This window comes from Aythya ferina (assembly GCF_964211825.1).
Source record: "Aythya ferina genome assembly, chromosome: 23".
Taxonomy (NCBI): Eukaryota; Metazoa; Chordata; class Aves; order Anseriformes; family Anatidae; genus Aythya; species Aythya ferina.
The window spans coordinates 5894656-5913187 of record NC_140321.1 but is presented as its reverse complement, the minus strand read 5'-3'; the positions used below and the strand labels follow the sequence as shown (position 1 = coordinate 5913187).

The window sequence follows — 18532 nt, the reverse complement described above, 5'->3', positions numbered from 1 at the left end:
GGGCACGGAGCAAAAAAAAACAAAAAACCCCACGAGGGGGGTCTCGGGGAGGGGGGGGGGGTTGGGATCAATTCACCCCCAGAGCCGGTACCGGAGCGCCGCTTCCCAGCTGACCACAAAGCGGGGGGGGGCGGCACAGAACCCCCCCGAGCCATAAAACCAACCACCCCCAAACCACGACCCCCCCAAAATCCCCCCCCCAGCACCCGCACAGCCCCAGGGAGGGGTTTGGGGGGGGGGTTGGGGGGGGGGCAGAGCCCGGCCTGGCCGCGGACAAAGGGCCCGGAGGCCGCACAGGGCCCGGGGCTCCCAAGCGCCCCCCCCCGCGCCGCTCAGGGACCGGGAACGACAAAATCACCCCCCAGGGACCCCCCCCAAAATCCTCCCCCCCCCCCAAAACCTCCCCCTCCCCGTCCTCCCCCCTCCCCTTTCCCCTTTCCCTCCCCACCCCCCCCCATTACCCTCAGCCCCCCCCCCTCCCGGTGACCGATGGGTGTGGGGGGGGGGGCCCACAGGACACCGCCCCCCCCCCCCCCAAATGCCCCCCCCCCCCGAGGCCTCACCTCGAAGCGGCTCCGGGTGACCCCGTTCATCTCCCGCCGCATGGCGGGGCCGGGGGCTTGAAGGGGGGGGGGGGGGGGGGCGAGGGGAGGATGGTACCGAGAGGGGGGGGGGTCCCGGGGGGGGGGGGGTCCCGGTGCCTCGCGGCCTCCGCCCGCCGCGGCGCCTCCTCCGGCCAACTTCGACCCAAAACAAAAACACCACCTGCCAGCAACGCGCCCGCTCATTGGTCGCCGAGGAGCGGCGGGGGGGGGGGGGGGCACGCTGCGGCGGGGACGCCCCGGGAGGGGAACGGATCCGCGCCCCCCCCCCCCCCCCCACCACGCTTCTCCCCCCAAATCTCCCCTCCCTCCCCCTCCCCGCGCCCACCTACCCCGCAGGCCGCCGCGCCCATTTCGCCGCCGCCCCGGGGATTTTCGGGGGGTTTCGGGCCCCCCCCTCCCTTCCTCCGGTACCGGGGGGGGTCTCTCGGGGTGCCCCCTGCCCCCCCCCCACCCCCCCCCAAACCGGGGCTGCCCCGAGGGGGCTGCGGGGGGGGCTGCGAGGGGGGCGCGGCCCCCGCCCCGCCACTCCCTTCCGGGTGAGGCAGCGCCGGCCAATCGGTAATCGCGCCGCGGTGACGTCATTACCGCGGGAAAATCCCGCGTGGCCGCCGCCGAGCGCCCCGAGCCGAGGCCGCTGGGGGAAGAAAGGAGCGATCAAGGGGGGCCCGGCCGGAGCCCCACGAGCAAAAGAGCCCCCAAAAATGCTTGTAATCGCCCCGTAACGCCCGCTGCAGCTGAGAGTAAAAGGTTTGGCTTTTATTCTGTTTACACGTTTATCTTTCCAATACTGAAAGATGTAAAATATCGTCGAGAATAAGCAAAAATAGTTTAAAAATAAAACATTTGTAGGAGACCAAAGCGTTTACACACGAAACGTCTGTGTAGGGAGGGGTGTACCTCATCTCGCACCGCGGTAGAAGCAGCATGCAGCTGGCGCCTGGCTCTGGTCTCTCTCTCTCTCTCTTTCTCTCACACGATACAAAACGGAGGGCATACAAAGGGGTAGGGTACAGTGCATCAAAACGGATCCAACAGCTTTCAGCCTGCTACGACCACAGTTCGGGCCCTGGTTTCTCTCGCAGCGCTCGGTGTCACGGAGGCTGAGAGAGGAGGAGACTTGGTTCCCTGGACTTCTGTGGGTGTCCGCGCCGCCCCCCTTTCGCAGGAGACATTTAGAGTAGTGAACTTTGGCCTTGGGCAAGCAGAGAAGGAAACGTGTTCAGCTCTTCCCTTCCAAACGCATTTCTGTGTCAGTTCTGAAGCTGAACAGTATTTCCTTTTAACTTTCACTGTGTTTCAGCATTGGTAAAACATTACTCCGATCAACAAGTCCAGCACACTCCTCCGTGAACTCCCCAGCCCTGATTAGACTTTTAAGGGCCTTTTTTGAAGGCTGTTTATACCTTCACGCAGCCCTGAACAGATCAGAGAACTTCTTTCAGACAAACAAACAAAGAAAGTAACTTACAAAATGAGAGGGGCAGAATGAAAACAGCTGACAACCTGCTGGAGCCTGAGCAGGTTTTACTTCCCCGGTGCAGCCGCGGTAGCAGGGTCTCAAGATAAAGCCATCTGGTACTGCATTCCTTACATCCTCTTCAGAGACACCCCGCAGTCATACGAGGCTGATGCTGCGTAAGATAACGTCATTTGCTCCGGGTTTAGGCTTTATTCACTACTTTTCTATCATCTCAGCACGTAAAGGTAGGAGTACTGGGGAGGGGGAAGCTACGGTATGCAGACCACAAGGAGCAAAGGATGACGGTTGGAAAATACAAGAAAGGGCAGCTCTCTGGAGTTCAGGGTGGCTTTAGGAAATTCAGGGCTCCTGCACCCTACAGGAGCCTGGGAATGAAGCTGAAGGCAGGAGGAAGTGGTGAAAACCCCCTGCAATTAACTGAGTAGTTGCCACCCTACTGAAAAGACATCTACCTTGCTATGGCTTTGAACTGAGCCAGAAAATAAACTGCTTGCCTGGAATATCACTGGGGTCAGACCGTAAGCAGGACTGGAAATCTCTGTGTTTAAAAGAAGCTTAAATCCTTGACATGTTTTCAGGCTGCATCCCCAAGCGCGAAGTCTAATCTCCTTCCCACAGGTGAAATCCTGGCCTCCAAGAGTCAACGCCAAAATCCAGGGGGAGCAGGATTCTGCCAGTACAAAATTCGAATGGAGAACTCGCGATTTCCCACGTTTCTTCTTCAGCAAATCACATTTAACTGCTTTTAAAAATAAAACACTCTCCTGAGTCTCTTTTCCTTTCAGGGACCACAAGATAAGACCACAGAGGATGCCTGAGTCACGCTCTTAATTCCAGCCAAAAGGGGGAAATCCATCACTTAAGGAAACCACTGCTTCTGCTGCAATTGTTATCCAGATGAACCAGTTAGGGTCTGCTTTTCCAGCAGTGTAAGTGCTAACACGAGGAAGTGACTGACTCACAGTGCTAGGCTAACACCTCCCAGAGAGAGAAGGGAATGCTTGTGTGCATTACCAGAATTACTATTTGAGAAGTGTGCTGCAAGTTAAAAGAAAAAAAAAAAAAAAAAAAAAAAGAAAGAAACCTTAAGCGCTTCAGCAACAGAAACAGCTTGAGAAAACAAGGCCTGTTTTTAACCACGAACACACACGAGCTGTTCTATCGACAGTAACGGAGCATTTGCTGCAGATAGATTAAGCACAGCTCTAAAGTTTGCAGGACTGAGGCTCGTGTGCGGCTTACAGTCTCTCTCTTTACAAATGCAGCATCGGGGGTCCTGGGGACGTTCTGTTTGCTTGGTTTACAAGGAAGCAATGCTCAGATTAAGACAGTGGAGTTCCTTTTCAATTTAGATTTGCTCCAATGCACGCCAGAATTGTACCGGCTTCACCATAGCTACAGTGGCTGCATGTGTGCAGAGCTTTCCGAATCCACAGGCTCTACCCAAATTCTCGAGTCCCTTTGGGCTCCATCATACAATTAAAATGGAGATCGCATGAAAACAAGCAGCATAATGCATTCAGATATGGACATAAATAAATAGCTAAAATGAAAGAGAAGTAAGAAATTCGACAGCATTCCTTCATCATTTCGACCTGGAATAAAAAGCCAACAGCCCTCACCGTGGCTGACTGCAGCCCACGCCAGAGGAAGACAAAGTTCCTCAGCACTGCTCTGAATCAGGCCACGAATGAAGAAATGCCACAGAAATAAAAAGAACTAAAAAGCACTTTTTTTTTTCCTTTCCTCCAACCACCCTTTTTAAAAAGAGTAAAACCCAACCCTAAATCGTGCCTTAAAATAATTAGCTTAAAACTTCCTAAAAGCAAAACCAACTCTGTCTGAGCGGGAAGAGGGGCAGAGGAACTCAGATTCTCCCAGAATAGCCTATGTTTGTTTGCACCAGTTTGAGGTCTGCTCCCACGCTTACACGCACACTTCGCTTTATGCCCATTACCTCTAATGGGCCTATTAATACTTATAAATTAAGAATGAGTGTAAGTGTCCGTAGGATGAAGGCCACAGTCAGGAACCTGGCTTGCAGAATGAGCTGCTGGCACTCACACGTTCTGTGTGAACTTTGGAGATCCTTGGAAATACTTTTTTTTTTTTTCTCTTATAACACCTCATCGACATCAGCGTGGCAGGTTTGCAACGAATGGTTCCTTCCTTTCCATCTCTAGAACCTGCAGGTCCTGCGTACTTGGTATCTTTCAAAGACACTCAGGAAATTAATTGCCAATTAGAGCAACATCCATGAGATCATCGTCTTCTTCCCCGATCAAAAACTCAGGGCTAGCCCGGGACGGTCGCTCAGCCGAGAGCATAGCGCTGCTGGCCATGGAGAGAGACTGGTCAGCTGAAATCGGGGATTTGGACCAGCTCTCCGGCTTGATGCTGTGAGATTTCTTCTTGTCTCTTTCTTTGTCCCGATCCCGGTCCCTGTCCCGGTCTTTGTCTTTCACTTTTTTCTTCTCTTTTTTGTGCTTCTTGTGTTTTTCTGAGCTATATTCAGGCAGTGGCCTAATGCCGTCGTCAGAGCTGGGGCTGTTCTGATAGGATTTCTCTGCTATGGAAGAGCCCGACTCGCTCTCACTGTCTATGTTTTGGGGAGTGTATGCTGGTGACTTACTGTGGCTGGGAGAGCAGCGTTCGTGTTTTGGAGTAGATCCACTGATTAGAGGGGATCCGTAGCTTTTGGAAGAAGCCATCTGAGGCCTTAAGCTATCCCCCCCTCCTTCCCCAGGTTTCTGCAGAGTTACTTTGGCTTTAATACTAGGGGAACCACCATCATGCTTGCTGATGATAATTTTGGCCACTCCAGTGCTTCCGACGTTTTTGGAATCTGAATTCTTCTTGGAAGAGTCAACAGATCCTCCGGAAACAGAGACTTTAGATTTCTCTTTGTCACTCTTCTCGCGTTTGCCCTGGAACTCCCCCCCAGACATGTTGTGTTTGGAGGACATAGTATGGCTTGAGGAATTGGAACTTGGCCCCATTTGTCCATCCATCGGGTCATCTCCACCAGGCCCGCTAGTGACAACCCCGTGCTTAAGTTTGTCTATGACTGCAGTCAGAGATGGCTTCTTGTTTCTGCTAGGAGACTTGCCTTTGGAACTTCCATGCTGGTTTTGAGATGAAGACATGGAAGACCCGCTAGATGAAAAGGAAGATGAAGATGCCGTGGAAGAATTCGATGAAGGAGGCGGCTTTTGTGACATGGACCCAGAGGATCCCATTCCTGAAGACGATTTCATACTCGAGCTCGATCCAGTCCCAGACATATGAGAGCCTCCAGAACCTGAACTGATAGGTGACTTCGCCTTCGATGACGGGGGAGTACCTGGAACAGGTTTCATGGGAGAAGCAAGCTTGTCAGAACCTCCTGAAGGTCGAGAATGAGATGGCGAGATGTTTGGTTTACTCATGGAAGGGTTCATAAGCGACGATGGCTTTCCTTGAGGTTTCATCTTGGTGCTTCCAGACCCGCTGCTGAGGCCGTGCTTGGTGATGGGGGAGGACCCAGGCTTTCCCACCGACTGCGTCGAGCTTTTGGACTGACCTGAACTTGAGCCACCTTGGCTTGAGTAGAGGCTGCTGCTCATCTTTGAGCCCGAAGACCCTTCGGATTTGCTGCTTTTCATTTTGCCTGAGGTTGAAGAGGAGGAGGAAGAGGAGGAGGAGGAAGAATGGCTATGATGGCTTTTGCTGCTGGAGGAGGTGACAGAGCCACTACTGCTATACTGGCCGTGAGAAGACGGTTTGCCAACAGTCACTGTTCCTTTTGGGATCTGAATTGTGATTTTTGGAATAGGAGGAGTAGCCACACCGGGAGGAGTCTGAGATCTGCCTGAACTGCCAGGAGATTTGGACCCACCAGTGCTCGCTGGTGGCGTGAAAGGCCTGTTTGACGAGCTGTGAGATGGAGACTTCCCGTCTGTCTCCTGCTTCTTCCGCTTCGGGAGCTTCTCTTTGCTTTTGCCGTCACTGGATGGCGTCCGGCTGCGCTTCCCCGGCTTCCCATCTATTCCAGGACCTGCCAGGTTACCTCCAGAACCGTTGCCTTCCTTTACCCGTTTCTGAGACTTCTCTTTTCCTAAATCCCCTGTATTCAGTAAGGGGCTCTGACCTCCACTGTGGTGCTCCATGATGTCAGAGGACCCCAGTGCTTTGCTTGCAGCTGCAATAATACTAAAATCTACTGTATCCGACTGATTGCTTCCCTTAAATTTATTTTCCCCCCCATCGCCCCCTAATACTTGTACCCCCAAAGTACTTAGAGCCTGGGACGCATAGCCCTTGAAATCATCCGTGTCTCCACTCTGACTACTCTCATCAAAGTACTCCTCCCCAAAGCCGCTTTGGCTCTGACTGTTCAGCAAGTCAGGATTGAAATCTACCCCGTCTGGAAAAAAATGGTTTGAAGAATCACTGTTGGGGCTCACAGCAGCGTCTGCTATCAGGTCTGCTGGGTCTGTGTACGGGTTCTCGCTATTGTTCGTCTGAAAAACATCGGGGTCAAAGAGGGCACTTTGTGAATGTCCTGAACTAGAAGAGTCTCTCACGGGAGTACCAATGGGCGGGCAGTCCTCATTAGTGGTGGGGAGCTTGGAAGCCTCCTCTGCTATATCCGAGAGGATATCAGTAACATCGGCTCCAATGCTGTCCGAACTAGAGAGTCGAACCATTCTCTGAATACTGGGCTGCGAGTGAGGTATAGGCTGCGGGTATGTAGTAGGAGGAGTGCTGCATTGGCTGGGTGCTGGAGTAATGTGAGGGGTGTCCAGGGTATCTGCAGTCATGTTGACATCAAAAATGGGGTTCTGGGAGTCAACATCCATTGAGAAGAGCTCCCTCTGGAAATCATCCTCAGTCTGATGCTTGGGCTTGTCGGCTGGCATGCGGGATTTTTTTTTCTTTTGCTTATTCCCCCCAGGGCCCATTTCCATTCTGGGAGAGCCAGAGGAAGAGTTCTGCCTTTCGAGAGGGCTGCTCCCATACAGAGTGGAGAAATCCTGAGGGGGATTCTCTTTAAGAAGGTTCATGAGCATGGGGTGGTTCTTGGTGTTGCTTGCTGGTGAGGATACTGGTGGTGGTGTGTGATGGGGAGGGGTTGGACTTGAGCCAATGGTAGACCCCACATTCCCTGTGATCTGCAACAAACTAGTGAGAATAGGGTTCTGAGACACTTTGCTGAAGTCCTCCCCATGGCCCACCGAGTCATGCCTCTCTTTCATGCTTATGCTCATGTTAAACAAAGTAGTGATGGGCCCCCCAGGAAAAGTGTTTGTTGGGGTAGTGGTACCACTCATTGGGTTGCTGCCTGTGGTCATGCCATACCCTGGGCTGCTGGCTGGGGGAAGGTTTTTCTTCACCATGTCTTCTACTGTTTCTGCAATGAGGGACAAGGCTGGTGTGTCTGCTTGAATCGTTTCTGCTTTTCTGCGAATTGCTCTCATGGTCACGGGAATGGACATACATCTGCAAGACACAAGACCAAGGGTTTAGCATGCATCTTGCTGCCCTACAGCAACGCTCACCGAAGCGGTTTTAACACCTTCACCAGACAAAGCAAGCAGTGAGGCTCGTGGGCACAGGAGGGCAACAGGTCCAGCCACTGTAAATGCCTCGCTGCTCTGTTTGTGTTCTTACTTATCCCATCGTGCTTATCCAGCCATGACACAACTGCCTCGCAATTACAAAATGCAGGGATAATTAATCAATCAACTAACTCTAATAATTAATAGCTGACAGATGATAATCTTGTAGTTAAAGCACAGGATGCAGCCTGGGTTGTTACTCGGATTCTGCTAGGGAACACCTTTGTCTAAGCTTGGCAAGCCTTACACTTCCTGCAGTCCTGTAAAAATCAATGATACTGTCACATTCTACTCAAGGTCAACTACCCTATAATGTTATGAAATAAAAATAGCTATTCTCACTCACGAAGTCTATTCTGCTGCGTTCTGCATGCCTCCATGGTGGCTGGGGTGGAGTAACCTTGATAAAAGAGCGGGGTAAATGACAACCTGCAGGGGAGCTCTTTCACATTTTACAAGACTTTGAAAGCAAGCAACCAGAGGAGAAAGCATAAACAGGCAGGCACCTCGGACACACTCCCCAAAATAAGTAGTTACGGTTCAATGTTTGGAATGGCATTTTCAGTAGGGTGCCAGGTTTGCCTCTCCTCCAAAAAACCGCGTGTAAAACTCACTCAGACAGAATGGCTCCAAAAACAACTAGGAAAAATACAACAGGTAGAATTCATCCATACAATTCGGAGTGCCCTGAACAGAGGCATGCCACGGTACTCACCGATATGTTCTCAAACACGAAATCTCTCTCTCTCTCTGTTACAGCTCATCAAACAGAAAGGAGTGAACCTGAGAGCCTGGTCCTACAGGCACGGCACCGGACTGACTCAGAAGGTCTGAGCCACCTCTCTGGCTCTGGCGCCGGCCGGCTGAGTAACCACAGACGTGCCACGCAGGCTGCCTGCACCTCAGCTCATCCCAGTTACGAAACCAGGATAATGACACCCACTCTTTTGGACAAAGCTCTGGATAGAAATCACTTATCCTGATCATTACACAGGAATCCGGGAAATATGGGAAAGCAATTACATTTTAGCTATTCAAGCAATTATTTTAGCTGCTTCTGGGTTACTTTCGGAGCCTGGTTTTGCATTGTCAGTTCTCCTCCTCAAAGCTGAATTTTCTGCAATATAAAAAACTTGGTGGGATGCTATCAAAAGCATTTGCAATTAATTGTACTTGCAAGCTCCTGCATATTGGCTTACAAACATCACTGTAAGCAACACGGAACATTGGAACAGAATCATCCAGCTTACCTTTGAACAACTTTGGCAATGAAATCATCCGTACAGATAAGAGCATCAGACAGCCCTTTGTACAGCTTACAGTTCACATGAGAAGAGTCTTGCACATCCATTACCACTGAAAGAGAGAAGGCATTTAGAAGAGATAAAAATTCTGGTTACAGTGGAAGAAAACCCTGCCGTCCTGCCTCTAAATACACCATGCTTTTAGCGAGTCCACTTACCACACACTAGGGAGTCATTCACAGGGTGCTGAAAGGATACACTGAAACAGGAGTCAGAGAGAGGACAAACTTCAAACTGCAGGATCCCAGGAGAATCTGAAAGACATGGGAACTGTTACATTAGGGAACACAGGAGATGAACCAGAGGCGCCAGCTCAACATACCCAGATAGAAGAAAAAAGAAAAAGGGAAGCAGCATGGGCCTTGTTACTAATTCCTACAGCTGGGAAAATCACCCACAGCTCCTTATTATCCCCACATTAGATTCCATTTGATGTCGTACCCACCTTCTTTTAGGACTGTTCGCTTGACGCAGCTGCCGATTAGTGTGTTGTATGCCACCTGATGTCTGATCAAATTAAGGATGAGGGGAACCCGTCCAGGGTGCTGGAAGGCGATTTTACTGATCAGTGTTCCTTGGAGGCTTCTTCCATCTGGGAGAGGAGCATCCTTGTTCAGAAAGTAACAGTGCTGCTGTCCTGGAAGAGCCTGACAAACAATTTCTGCTTTACTCCAGCCAGTGCTGGGTACAAGGCGATAACAAGAAGTCTAAAGAGGAAAGAGCAGGCTCCAGATTTAAAGGATGCCAAGCCACCTTCCTGGCTGAAAATGACAATGAAGACATCTTCCTTCCATTAAATGACAAGCAGACCCCAACAAGCAAGACAGGACTTTGGCTCCTCAGAAGCAGTACTGCCAAACAGCATTAACTGTCCCCCCACTACAACAGCTTCGTGTGGCATGGCATCCCTTCTCAGGAAAGAGAAATCCTCTGAAGGTAATAGGAGATCTGTCACTGACTAATTTAACAAGTAGGATTTCTCCCAAGCGATGCAAGTGATTCAGCCACAAATTACAGTCCAAAGAAAGAGGAAAGGACAGAATCTGGCAACGCTCAGTCCAATACTTCTGCTGTCATTACTGCAGCAGCACTTTGACTGCAATGGATTTTTCACTACTGAGTCACTTTCCATTTGTTATATGTTTATTTATTTGCACACAAAATCAATGAAAATTGCAAACATCACAGGTGATTCTGATGTCTCCCCACGAGCCCCATCTAGTCTTTGGAACATTGCTGCAGCTGCCTTCAGCATTCTTCTCACCCGCTACCCAAGAACAGCCAACAGACCTTCTGAAGAGCCAACTCACTAAAGCATGTGTCTAAATTTAAAGTCATTTACTGAAGGTTTGATCTTGTCATTTCACTTTTATTTAAGTCACCCAGTCCACCTAAAGCTTTCTGGTATACAACTTTAGCTAAAGAGAAAGAAAACAACCCCTGCAACCTCACTGGGTGCGCACACATCAGCATGCACACCAGTGTGACCAAACAGCCTTTGCATCTATCTTCCAGATCAGAGAACAGGTCAGATGCACACACAAATAATTCTGTGGGAGCACACGTTATGACAAATCCACATTTAAGACAAAACAGTTTGTTTTCCTAATTACTGTGGTCATGTCCGTATCAGAATTCTAATGACTGGATAGCACAGGCTTTCCCCATGAACAAATGTTGTACTGATTTCCTGTATCCTGCTTGAAAAATACCCAGAACAGATGAAACCCCCCCACAGTGCTCAACTACAAGCATAATGCCCTGGTTGCAATGACGTACTTACTGCATAGAAGCGCATATTGTGGTTTAACGGTACAGGATCGGCCTCCTTGGACAGTTCAAACTGCGTGATCAACTCATACAAAGGTACAAACGTTGGTGGCGTGTCAAACAGTGGAATACCTGAGGAAAAAAAAAAGGCAGATAATGGTAGCACTGGGAGCTGGAAGGTGATGGTGGGCCAGAGGAGTTACTGTCTACTGAAACAAACCTCTCTGGTTCTTACCAAAAACAGCACAAAATGTTAAGCAACTTTTATGGCATGCTTTTAAAAATATTTATGGCATGCTTTTAAAAATAGTAGCAATTTTTAAATAAAAACCTAGGGAGTGTCCGTCTCACAGATCTGCCACTCACCTGTGCAGCTCTGAAGTTTCTGAATGAAAGCTCGAGACACTGGAATGGGACGTGGGAATTTCAAGAAGAAACAAGCTGGTAAGTCCACACTGTTGGCACTGGTGATTGATGAGAAAGATGGAGTTCTGGAAAATCAAGTTAATATGCGGTCTTTTTAGATGCAGGGCACGATCATGAGCACCAGCTGTCTAATTTGCTGTTTGCTCAGATACAAGCAGTTGTTATACCTTCCTAAAAATTAAAAGACAGTCCTCAAAAGCATGTCACGTGCCTGAAATACCCATTTCTCAGCTTCATATAATGCTATGACATCACACAGTCATCTCCCCCCTCTAACTTCAAAAGAGGGCTGAATATTGAGCTGGCATCTAACCAAGGCCGCTGAGAAAGGCCTGGCCAAAAGGTCCTCTGCTTACCCTTTGCTGTCAACTGGATGAGAGCCCATAATCAGTGGTGCAATTGGAAGTTTGTACATCGCCATGGTTCCCTCGACTGTTACTGACACATTCATACCTAAAGATCGAGGAACTGCAAGAGAAGGCAAGAAAAAAAAGGGAACAAGATAAGGTGATGAAAAAACAACACAGCCTTTATGAACTAAATATCAGTACAGTGGAAACACGTTGCTTCCTCTACAAGGACTACAGCCAAACAAGTTAGCTGTGCTACCTAACGCTATTTTTCTTACAAGGTTGATCGATGGCATAATTCCTAAAACATATTTCAAACACATTTGCCAGTCTGTAGTATGTTCTTTACAGAGCAAAACAATAAGTTGCTTAGAACAATTTCACCCTTTTCTTTTCCAAGACTAGCCTCACTTTTAACTGCTGCTGGGTTTTTGTCATTTTACCAAAAAGACAAATATCCATGCACATGCATGAAAAACAATCCTACAGTAAGACAGCAGATGGGAATACCCAAGTTTTCCGACAATAAAATAACTCTCATGTTAACGAAGAGACTCATCCTAAGGACAAAGGCTCTGTCTGCAGACTGCCAGCACTGGTAGTAGCCCAATTCAAACTCCAAAACAGCCTCGAGGCTCAAGAAGATGGTCAGCTCAGAGGGCATTTACTCATGTACTAATTAAACCTGTGTCCTCTGTAGGCAGCCTCTGCTTTCCTTGTACTACACAGCGGCAGTACAGGGGAGCCAGACTGCTCCCCTGGACTCCTGCTTTTTTCTCTCCTTCAAGCAGCAGTAGGCCCACAGCAGCTTCCAAAGGCGACCTACCATTGTTCTCATGCAAGATAATGGGGGTTCCAGTGCCGTCTTCAAATAAATCATAAGGCGAGACATAATACTTGAGGTTCATAAGGAGACCTGCGAGAGAGAGGCTGATGAGCAGGGATCCTGATGCCACAGGTTAACCCCATCGTTACTAACCCCTGTAACCACATCGTATTTGCACTGTAACACAGCACATGCTGCACAGAGCTCCTAGAGCACCTTGCAAGAGCTGTTCTCTGCTGCCACAGCCACAATATTACTGCACGGAGCTTTGTGAAGGAAGACTGGCTTTCTGGATCACATGGGACTTAAAAATGTTCAACCACCTCGTCCCTCTTTGATTAGCATTTTTCTTTATTACCACCAGTTAATTTCAAACTAACGTTAACAAAGGGGACCCGGAACAAAACCAACTTTCTCTTTCTGTTTTTAAGCATTTATCCAAGATACCTCCGCTCCTGGGGGTGAGATAGCCAACACTGCCACGAAGAATCTTGTCGAGTGGATTTGCATTGGTGGCTTGCCTGCAAGAGAGGCAATCACAGGTCTGTAACAAGCTAGAGCCGTATCTGAAACCAAAATTCACGTCCTGATGGCAGTCTAAGGTTTTAAATCAATATACACACTGCTCAGTCACAGAAGTAGCTGTTCTAAACTTCACAGTGTCATAGGCAAAGCAGAAGCTACTTTTATTCCTATAGTATGGATGGTTTATGTCCTGAATCCACAGCAGTAAAAGGTAGTCAGACGTTTCTTCGTTTCTGATTGTAATGTAAAGCAATTGTTACCACTAATCCTAATCATGAACTAATCATGAACTTTTTTGGCCTTCCAAACTTTCCTTCAGTTGAATTCTGTAGTTAGAAAGGACAATGGTAAATTCCAGAAAGCTCTGAGCAAATTTTCTGTCTCTCTTTATCACTCTCCTGCTAGCATAATCCTTCTATAACATCAGTGCTGCGCTTTTTAGCAATAAAGTCACAATATATAGGGATTGATGTGACACTTCATGGATATATGCTTCTTGGCATTATTATAACCAGTCAAACTGATACAAAAATTATCAAGGAAAAAAAACAACAAAGAAAAACAGTAACCACAGAGATGTTCTTACCAATACATCCCTGCCATTTTTGAGAGATCCAGCTCCAAGGACTGTAGAGCCAAGTACATTTTAGTTTTAAGTTTGCTGAAAAAAAAAACAAACAACAAAAAAGAAAAATTAAAAGGAACCATGCAAAGAAATGCAACTTAAAAACTGATGGCTGACAAGCTGCAGCACTTGCTATCAGATGAAGCATTTAGAAATTAACTTTTCCATCTGCATTCCCACTGCTCTGCATTAAATCCTTCCAGCCCACTGTGTTCACATGCAAGCCATGGTGATGAAGTCAGCAGGATCACAGGAACAATGAAAGTTTAAGCACAAAGCTAGAAGCTTGTGGGTTTAATAGTATATACACGGACATAAATATCATACATATTCTAGACTTACTTGTCTCCTGGCAACTTATACAGGTTCACAAGTCCCCTTAGATGCTTAGAAAATTCATCAAAATTTTTCTCTCTGAAAGTCAGAAGGAGAAAAAGTAACACGCATTCAAATTTGCTGCAGATAAGGCTTCGTTTTTAAAAGTTCCATTAATACAAATATCAAGTCACTTCAGAATAGAGTTTTGCTACATGAAAGCTAAGTGATGCCTTCTTCACGTGATCCAGCTTTAACTGCATGGCAGTCAGGATCAGAAACATCTGATCCAAAGCCAGAAAATTCCCTGAAGAAGAGGAGAGACTTTATGGGGAAAGAACAGCTTTGAAATGTTTTGTGTTACCAGGCATAAAATAGTATCACATCCATACTGCAAAGAGAAGCCAATCCAAAAATGTAGCAACCCGTTCTTGTTGCTCACCTCAGATGTTGCACCAGTTCTGGACAACTCTGAAAAGGAAAGAACATGCAGCAACATCAATGTCAAACGCAGTTTAAGTCTTTGTGCAGCACAGCAACTGTAAAATATTACAATGGTAAGTTTTTGAGCATCATCTTTAGATGAGAAGCAACAAAATGCTCACAACTACACGTTGCTATGTTTGTAGTTCTGCTTGTCAACCCCCTTTGGAACAAATACAAGCAGTGTTCTTTCTTCTTAAACAATTGATTTGGGATAAGCTTTTAAAATTGTGACACCAGAGGTTGAGAGCCTGCGATCTTGCATAGATATATTAAAAATGGCCTGTTTTCAGAAGAGCAGCTACACCAACATAAAGAGTGAGTTCAAACTCTCACACCTGTGGAGGAGGGAAGTAAAGCAATTTTCTTTCAGGATTTCAGCCATAACATTCCCCATCTTAGTGCTTTCCATTCACAGATTTAAGTTTTCTAAGATTTGTTTCCCTATCCTTCCTCCAGAAATAAAATCCTCAGAAACACACCAAAAACTTCCTCAAATATTTTTTTCCAGTTTTAACACTGCTCAAAGAAAAAGAGACCGTGAGTAAAACGCTCCTCGCAGGCTACCCCACGGGGGCTCTGACCCTTCATGAGAACAAGCGAGCAGCAGAGGCACAATGCTTGGTCTGGCAGGACATTCACTGTGATTTTTTTCTCTGCTCAAACAAAAGGAAGGCAAAAGTGCAGTTCCAAACCCAAAAAGGTATTACGCTCGTCTTTCTCAGTAATACGTACCACAGGGTTTTCTCCGTGGTGAGCCACCTTGACATCACATAGCAGCCCTGTAGGATCTAACTGGACTTCCACATAGAACATGTCTGAAGTGATGTAACATTCAGTGCCATTTGCACTAAGGTGAGATCCAAGGCTTACATACAAAACAAAACAAAAATTGCTATGAGGTGCACACAAAAACCAATCAAACCAGCAGTGAGATTACGAGGCGTACAGATAAACAGGAAATGCCTTTGCCATAAAACAAAGGAGGAGACGTACCCGTTCTGTCTGGCTATAGACTCCAGGCGATCCGTCATGGCAGGCAGAGAAGACACTGGATGGAGAAAGCACAAAACAAGGCTTAGGGAAAGGATTCAACGTTTTCCCTGGCATGAGACATCAGCATTAAAACAACCCCAGCTCCTCACTCACTCCTGTGTGTGCTCGTACCTTAACACGTGCATCTCTAAGCATTATCTGCACTCAAAACTGGAACGGAACAATTTAAATGGAGGCAAACAAACGTTCTCAGCAGTACAGAGGGAGAACGGATTTCTTCCTCCAGTGGAATTCAGGTAGGGGCAATAAGGATAAAAATAACACAAGCGATCTTGACTGACACTGAGTCACAAGACAGAAGCATGCTTATGGAAACGTGAGCCCCACGAACGCAAGTGAGATGTGCAAGCAACGGCCTCGCTTCTGCTCTGCAGAGAATTTCCACCGTATGTCACCGTTAAGCATCTCCCACTGCGCACGCACAGGATGTACCAACCTTTTAATGCCTTCTGCAGAGTCTCCAAGCAGCTCACCAGATGTTGGTGCCCCCCAGAGTTCATCACAACTCGTTTTTCCTACGCCAGGAAGAAGAAAAATGTCCTCTTTATGCGTCACTCAGTGAGGGGGAATTGCTACAATTTTTGTTCAGTCAAGTGAGGTTTATTCAGGTAATTAAGGGCAGATTAGATTTCATCCCGAAATTACACCCTCATTTTGATTCCTGTACGAGAACAGCACCCATTTTGGAAACAGGTAACAAAGGCAGGCTTGGAATTGATATTTTTTTTTGGAGCAACTTGCTCCTGTGGAACAACAGACTGTAACGACTTTTTAATAGGCATAACCTGAGAGTTGTGTACGAGGAGACAAACAGAGAGGTGAACTTTTACCACCACGATAAATGCAGCAGTCCTTCAGGTAGCTCTGCCCTGCCCCCTGCTCCTCCCTACCCTCACCTAGCTAGAAGGGAATCCCATCCCTCCCTGCACGCTGCGGGTGTGAGGACAGCACGCCCCAGCCACGCTGAGCCAAAAGAAAGCCAAAACACAAAGCACTTTGCAGAAAAAATGAACTCCAGCACCCTCCTGCTCGGATCCCAGCCCTTCTCACCATGACTTGACGGACTAGCTTCATGGTTTCTGTCCAGGGTCTGTTCTGGTTGTACTTTGCGTGGAGTCTTTCTAGGAGAGTACTCATCTTGTTCAGCTTCTCCGCTTCTGCAAGACCAACCACGGGGACAACTCAGGAGAGAGGACAGGACAATATCTGCAGGTTTTACAAACAACACAGCCTGGCAGTTGTAATGAGAACGCTTCCCACTTTTAAGCTAGGCATGGTTTTAAAAAATATATTTATTGCTGTCTTATCCCTACAGCCCAGACTTTAAGGCTAAATAAATGTTATATCACCAGCCATCGAAACCCAGAGGTCCTAAAGAGCCTCAAGGCCTGTTGGAGAAGGGCTCCTCTTTGCACAGCCCCCCTAGAATGACCTGGCCCCGTCAGGATAAGTTCTGGCACGACAGGAGGACGCTGACAGACCGTTTGGGGCTACGACAGCACAGCCTGAAGATGAGGCTTCCACACAGTGAAAAATGGAGAGGTAAAGAAGAGAAGTTATGCTTAATTCCCGGGATTCCCCCTCACTGTTCACTCTTCCACCTTCTTGTGCAGCGAGGATCTTCACAGACCCTTCCCTTACCAAAAGCCTCGGCCAAGAGAAGCCTTACACAAGAGAACGTGGGCTTTGGTACTACCACAATTAGCTTTTTTCCCTCCTTTGTGCTATTTTTTTTTTCCTTCAGTTGCATTTGTAAAGAAAAAAAGCCAGACAGACAGCAGACATCGGTGCCAAAATAAACCTTGCCACAGCCACTACTGCCTCCAAGGCAAACACGAGCCTGTGACACGTTAACTGCGACCCTCGGTGTGGAATTCAAAGGCTTCAGCCTCGTTACTGATGCACGCCCGGTTCACAGAGTTGATGCTGGCACCACCAAGTGCGAGGGTCCGAAATAACTGGGTGCTTGTTGAATGTTTTGGGACACTTCGCACCTCCCAGCCACGCTACAAACACAGCCTGGCCGAGGGTGGCTGGGCACCCAGGATCACGTCCAGCTGCCTTCCAAACTCCTCCAGCCAGAGGAGACTCCAGCAGCTCGGGGGAGCCCGGTGGGCACTCGGTCACCCACAGGGTGACAAAGTGCTTCGGTGTTCAGCCACTGCTGCCTGGGCGTCTGCAGCCTCTCGGCCTGGCTCTGGGCACCCCTGGGACGTGCCTGTCCCTTCCCACCAGGTTCGTGCTCCTAGAGCCCTGCTGGGTTTCAGCTGAGCCGTGCTGATCCCGCTCCCTTTATTTCACAGGATCATCAGGGCTGGAAAAGCCCCCCAAGGCCATCTGGCCTAAGCACCCCCCTGCCACCATTGTCACCAGAGCCACCTACACAACCACGTCCCTAACCCCCAGCTCCAGCTTTCCTTAACCCTCCCCAAAAGGGACAGCAACGCCACCACCTCCTGCCCGATCTGCCCCACAGCCTGCCGGCTTCCTGGTGACAATTTCGGGCCGGGATCTCGGGCCCCTCCTGGCCGGGATCTCGGGTCCCTCTCTGACCCCCCCTCTCCCCATTTCCCACCCCAACAGCCCCAGAAACTATGGGGCGGCCCCAGCCCGGTGCCAGCGGGCCCGTTACCCCTCTGAGCGCTGACAGGGAGCGGTTGGACCCCCCCCACCCCCCCCTTCCCCACCCTCAGGCCCCACCGGCGAGGCCGCGGCCTCCCCTCAGCGCCTCGCCCCCCTCCGCGGCCCGGCGGCACTACTCACCCTCGGCACCGCCCGGCGCCGCCTTCATGGCGAGGGAGAGGGAAGGGGCGGCCCGAGGAGGGGCCGCGGCGCCGGTGTCGCCTGAGGAAGGGCCGGGGGGAGGCCCCCGACGCCCCCGAGGCCGCCGGGGCCGCTCCGCGCCCGCCTCACACGGCGCCGGCCGCCGCCATCTCCCGGCCGCGCCGCCTCTCGCGAGACTCCGCGAGAGTCTCGCGACAACGCCGAGTCTCGCGAGAGGTGGGGAGGGCGTGCGGAGCTGGCGGCGGCGGCGGCCTAGGGGAGGGGGGAGTCCGGGCGCAGGCCCCGCCCCCCGCGGTCCAACCCGCCGCGCGCTGATTGGCCGCCGCCTCGTGTCGTCAGCAGAGGGGCGGGGCGTTACCTCCCTCCATCCCCCGCTCCTCGTC

General features: G+C 49.4%; 2 protein-coding genes across 6 annotated transcripts in view; both read right to left on the bottom strand.

The window, feature by feature from the left end:
* Positions 1 to 1078, bottom strand: part of FBXL20 (F-box and leucine rich repeat protein 20) — a 33942-nt gene extending 32864 nt beyond the window's left edge. The window contains exon 1 of one of the 2 annotated variants that reach the window (XM_084496424.1): positions 935 to 1078. In XM_084496424.1, coding sequence (XP_084352550.1) covers positions 935 to 955 — 21 coding nt within the window. In that variant the 5' untranslated portion in view covers positions 956 to 1078. Of the gene's footprint in view, positions 1 to 563; positions 629 to 934 lie in introns of those variants that run through there. The other variant, XM_084496423.1, reaches the window with a different exon arrangement.
* A 262-nt stretch (positions 1079 to 1340) lies between these two features.
* Positions 1341 to 18363, bottom strand: MED1 (mediator complex subunit 1). Of its 4 annotated transcripts, XM_084496001.1 has the most exons (18): positions 18129 to 18363; positions 16416 to 16522; positions 15802 to 15880; positions 15306 to 15360; positions 15045 to 15177; positions 14269 to 14297; positions 13854 to 13925; positions 13473 to 13547; positions 12809 to 12882; positions 12362 to 12451; positions 11542 to 11653; positions 11126 to 11250; positions 10773 to 10891; positions 9435 to 9636; positions 9148 to 9243; positions 8936 to 9041; positions 7426 to 7566; positions 1341 to 7248 (listed from the first exon to the last, which is right to left on the bottom strand). In XM_084496001.1, the coding sequence occupies exons 1-18, from the start codon at positions 18154 to 18156 to the stop codon at positions 4317 to 4319; spliced, it is 4575 nt and encodes a 1524-aa protein (XP_084352127.1). In that variant the 5' UTR covers positions 18157 to 18363; the 3' UTR covers positions 1341 to 4316. The 4 variants fall into 4 exon arrangements, with proteins under 4 accessions (XP_084352127.1, XP_084352125.1, XP_084352126.1 ...); XM_084495999.1 differs by having other exon boundaries at positions 1341 to 7566; positions 18129 to 18360; XM_084496000.1 differs by having other exon boundaries at positions 1341 to 7566; positions 16416 to 16571; positions 18129 to 18286.
* Positions 18364 to 18532: the final 169 nt, after the last annotated feature.

What these genes read in the sequence shown, in the direction of transcription:
- MED1 (XM_084495999.1), bottom strand. Translation starts at nt 18,156, where the DNA reads ATGAAGGCGGCGCCGGGCGGTGCCGAGG. An exon ending in TATAAGTTGCCAGGAGACAA is followed by an intron (nt 13,548 to 13,853) that starts GTAAGTCTAGAA and finishes TTTTTTTTTCAG; the next exon opens with CAAACTTAAAACTAAAATGT. An exon ending in AAAATGGCAGGGATGTATTG is followed by an intron (nt 12,883 to 13,472) that starts GTAAGAACATCT and finishes CCTCTCTTGCAG; the next exon opens with GCAAGCCACCAATGCAAATC.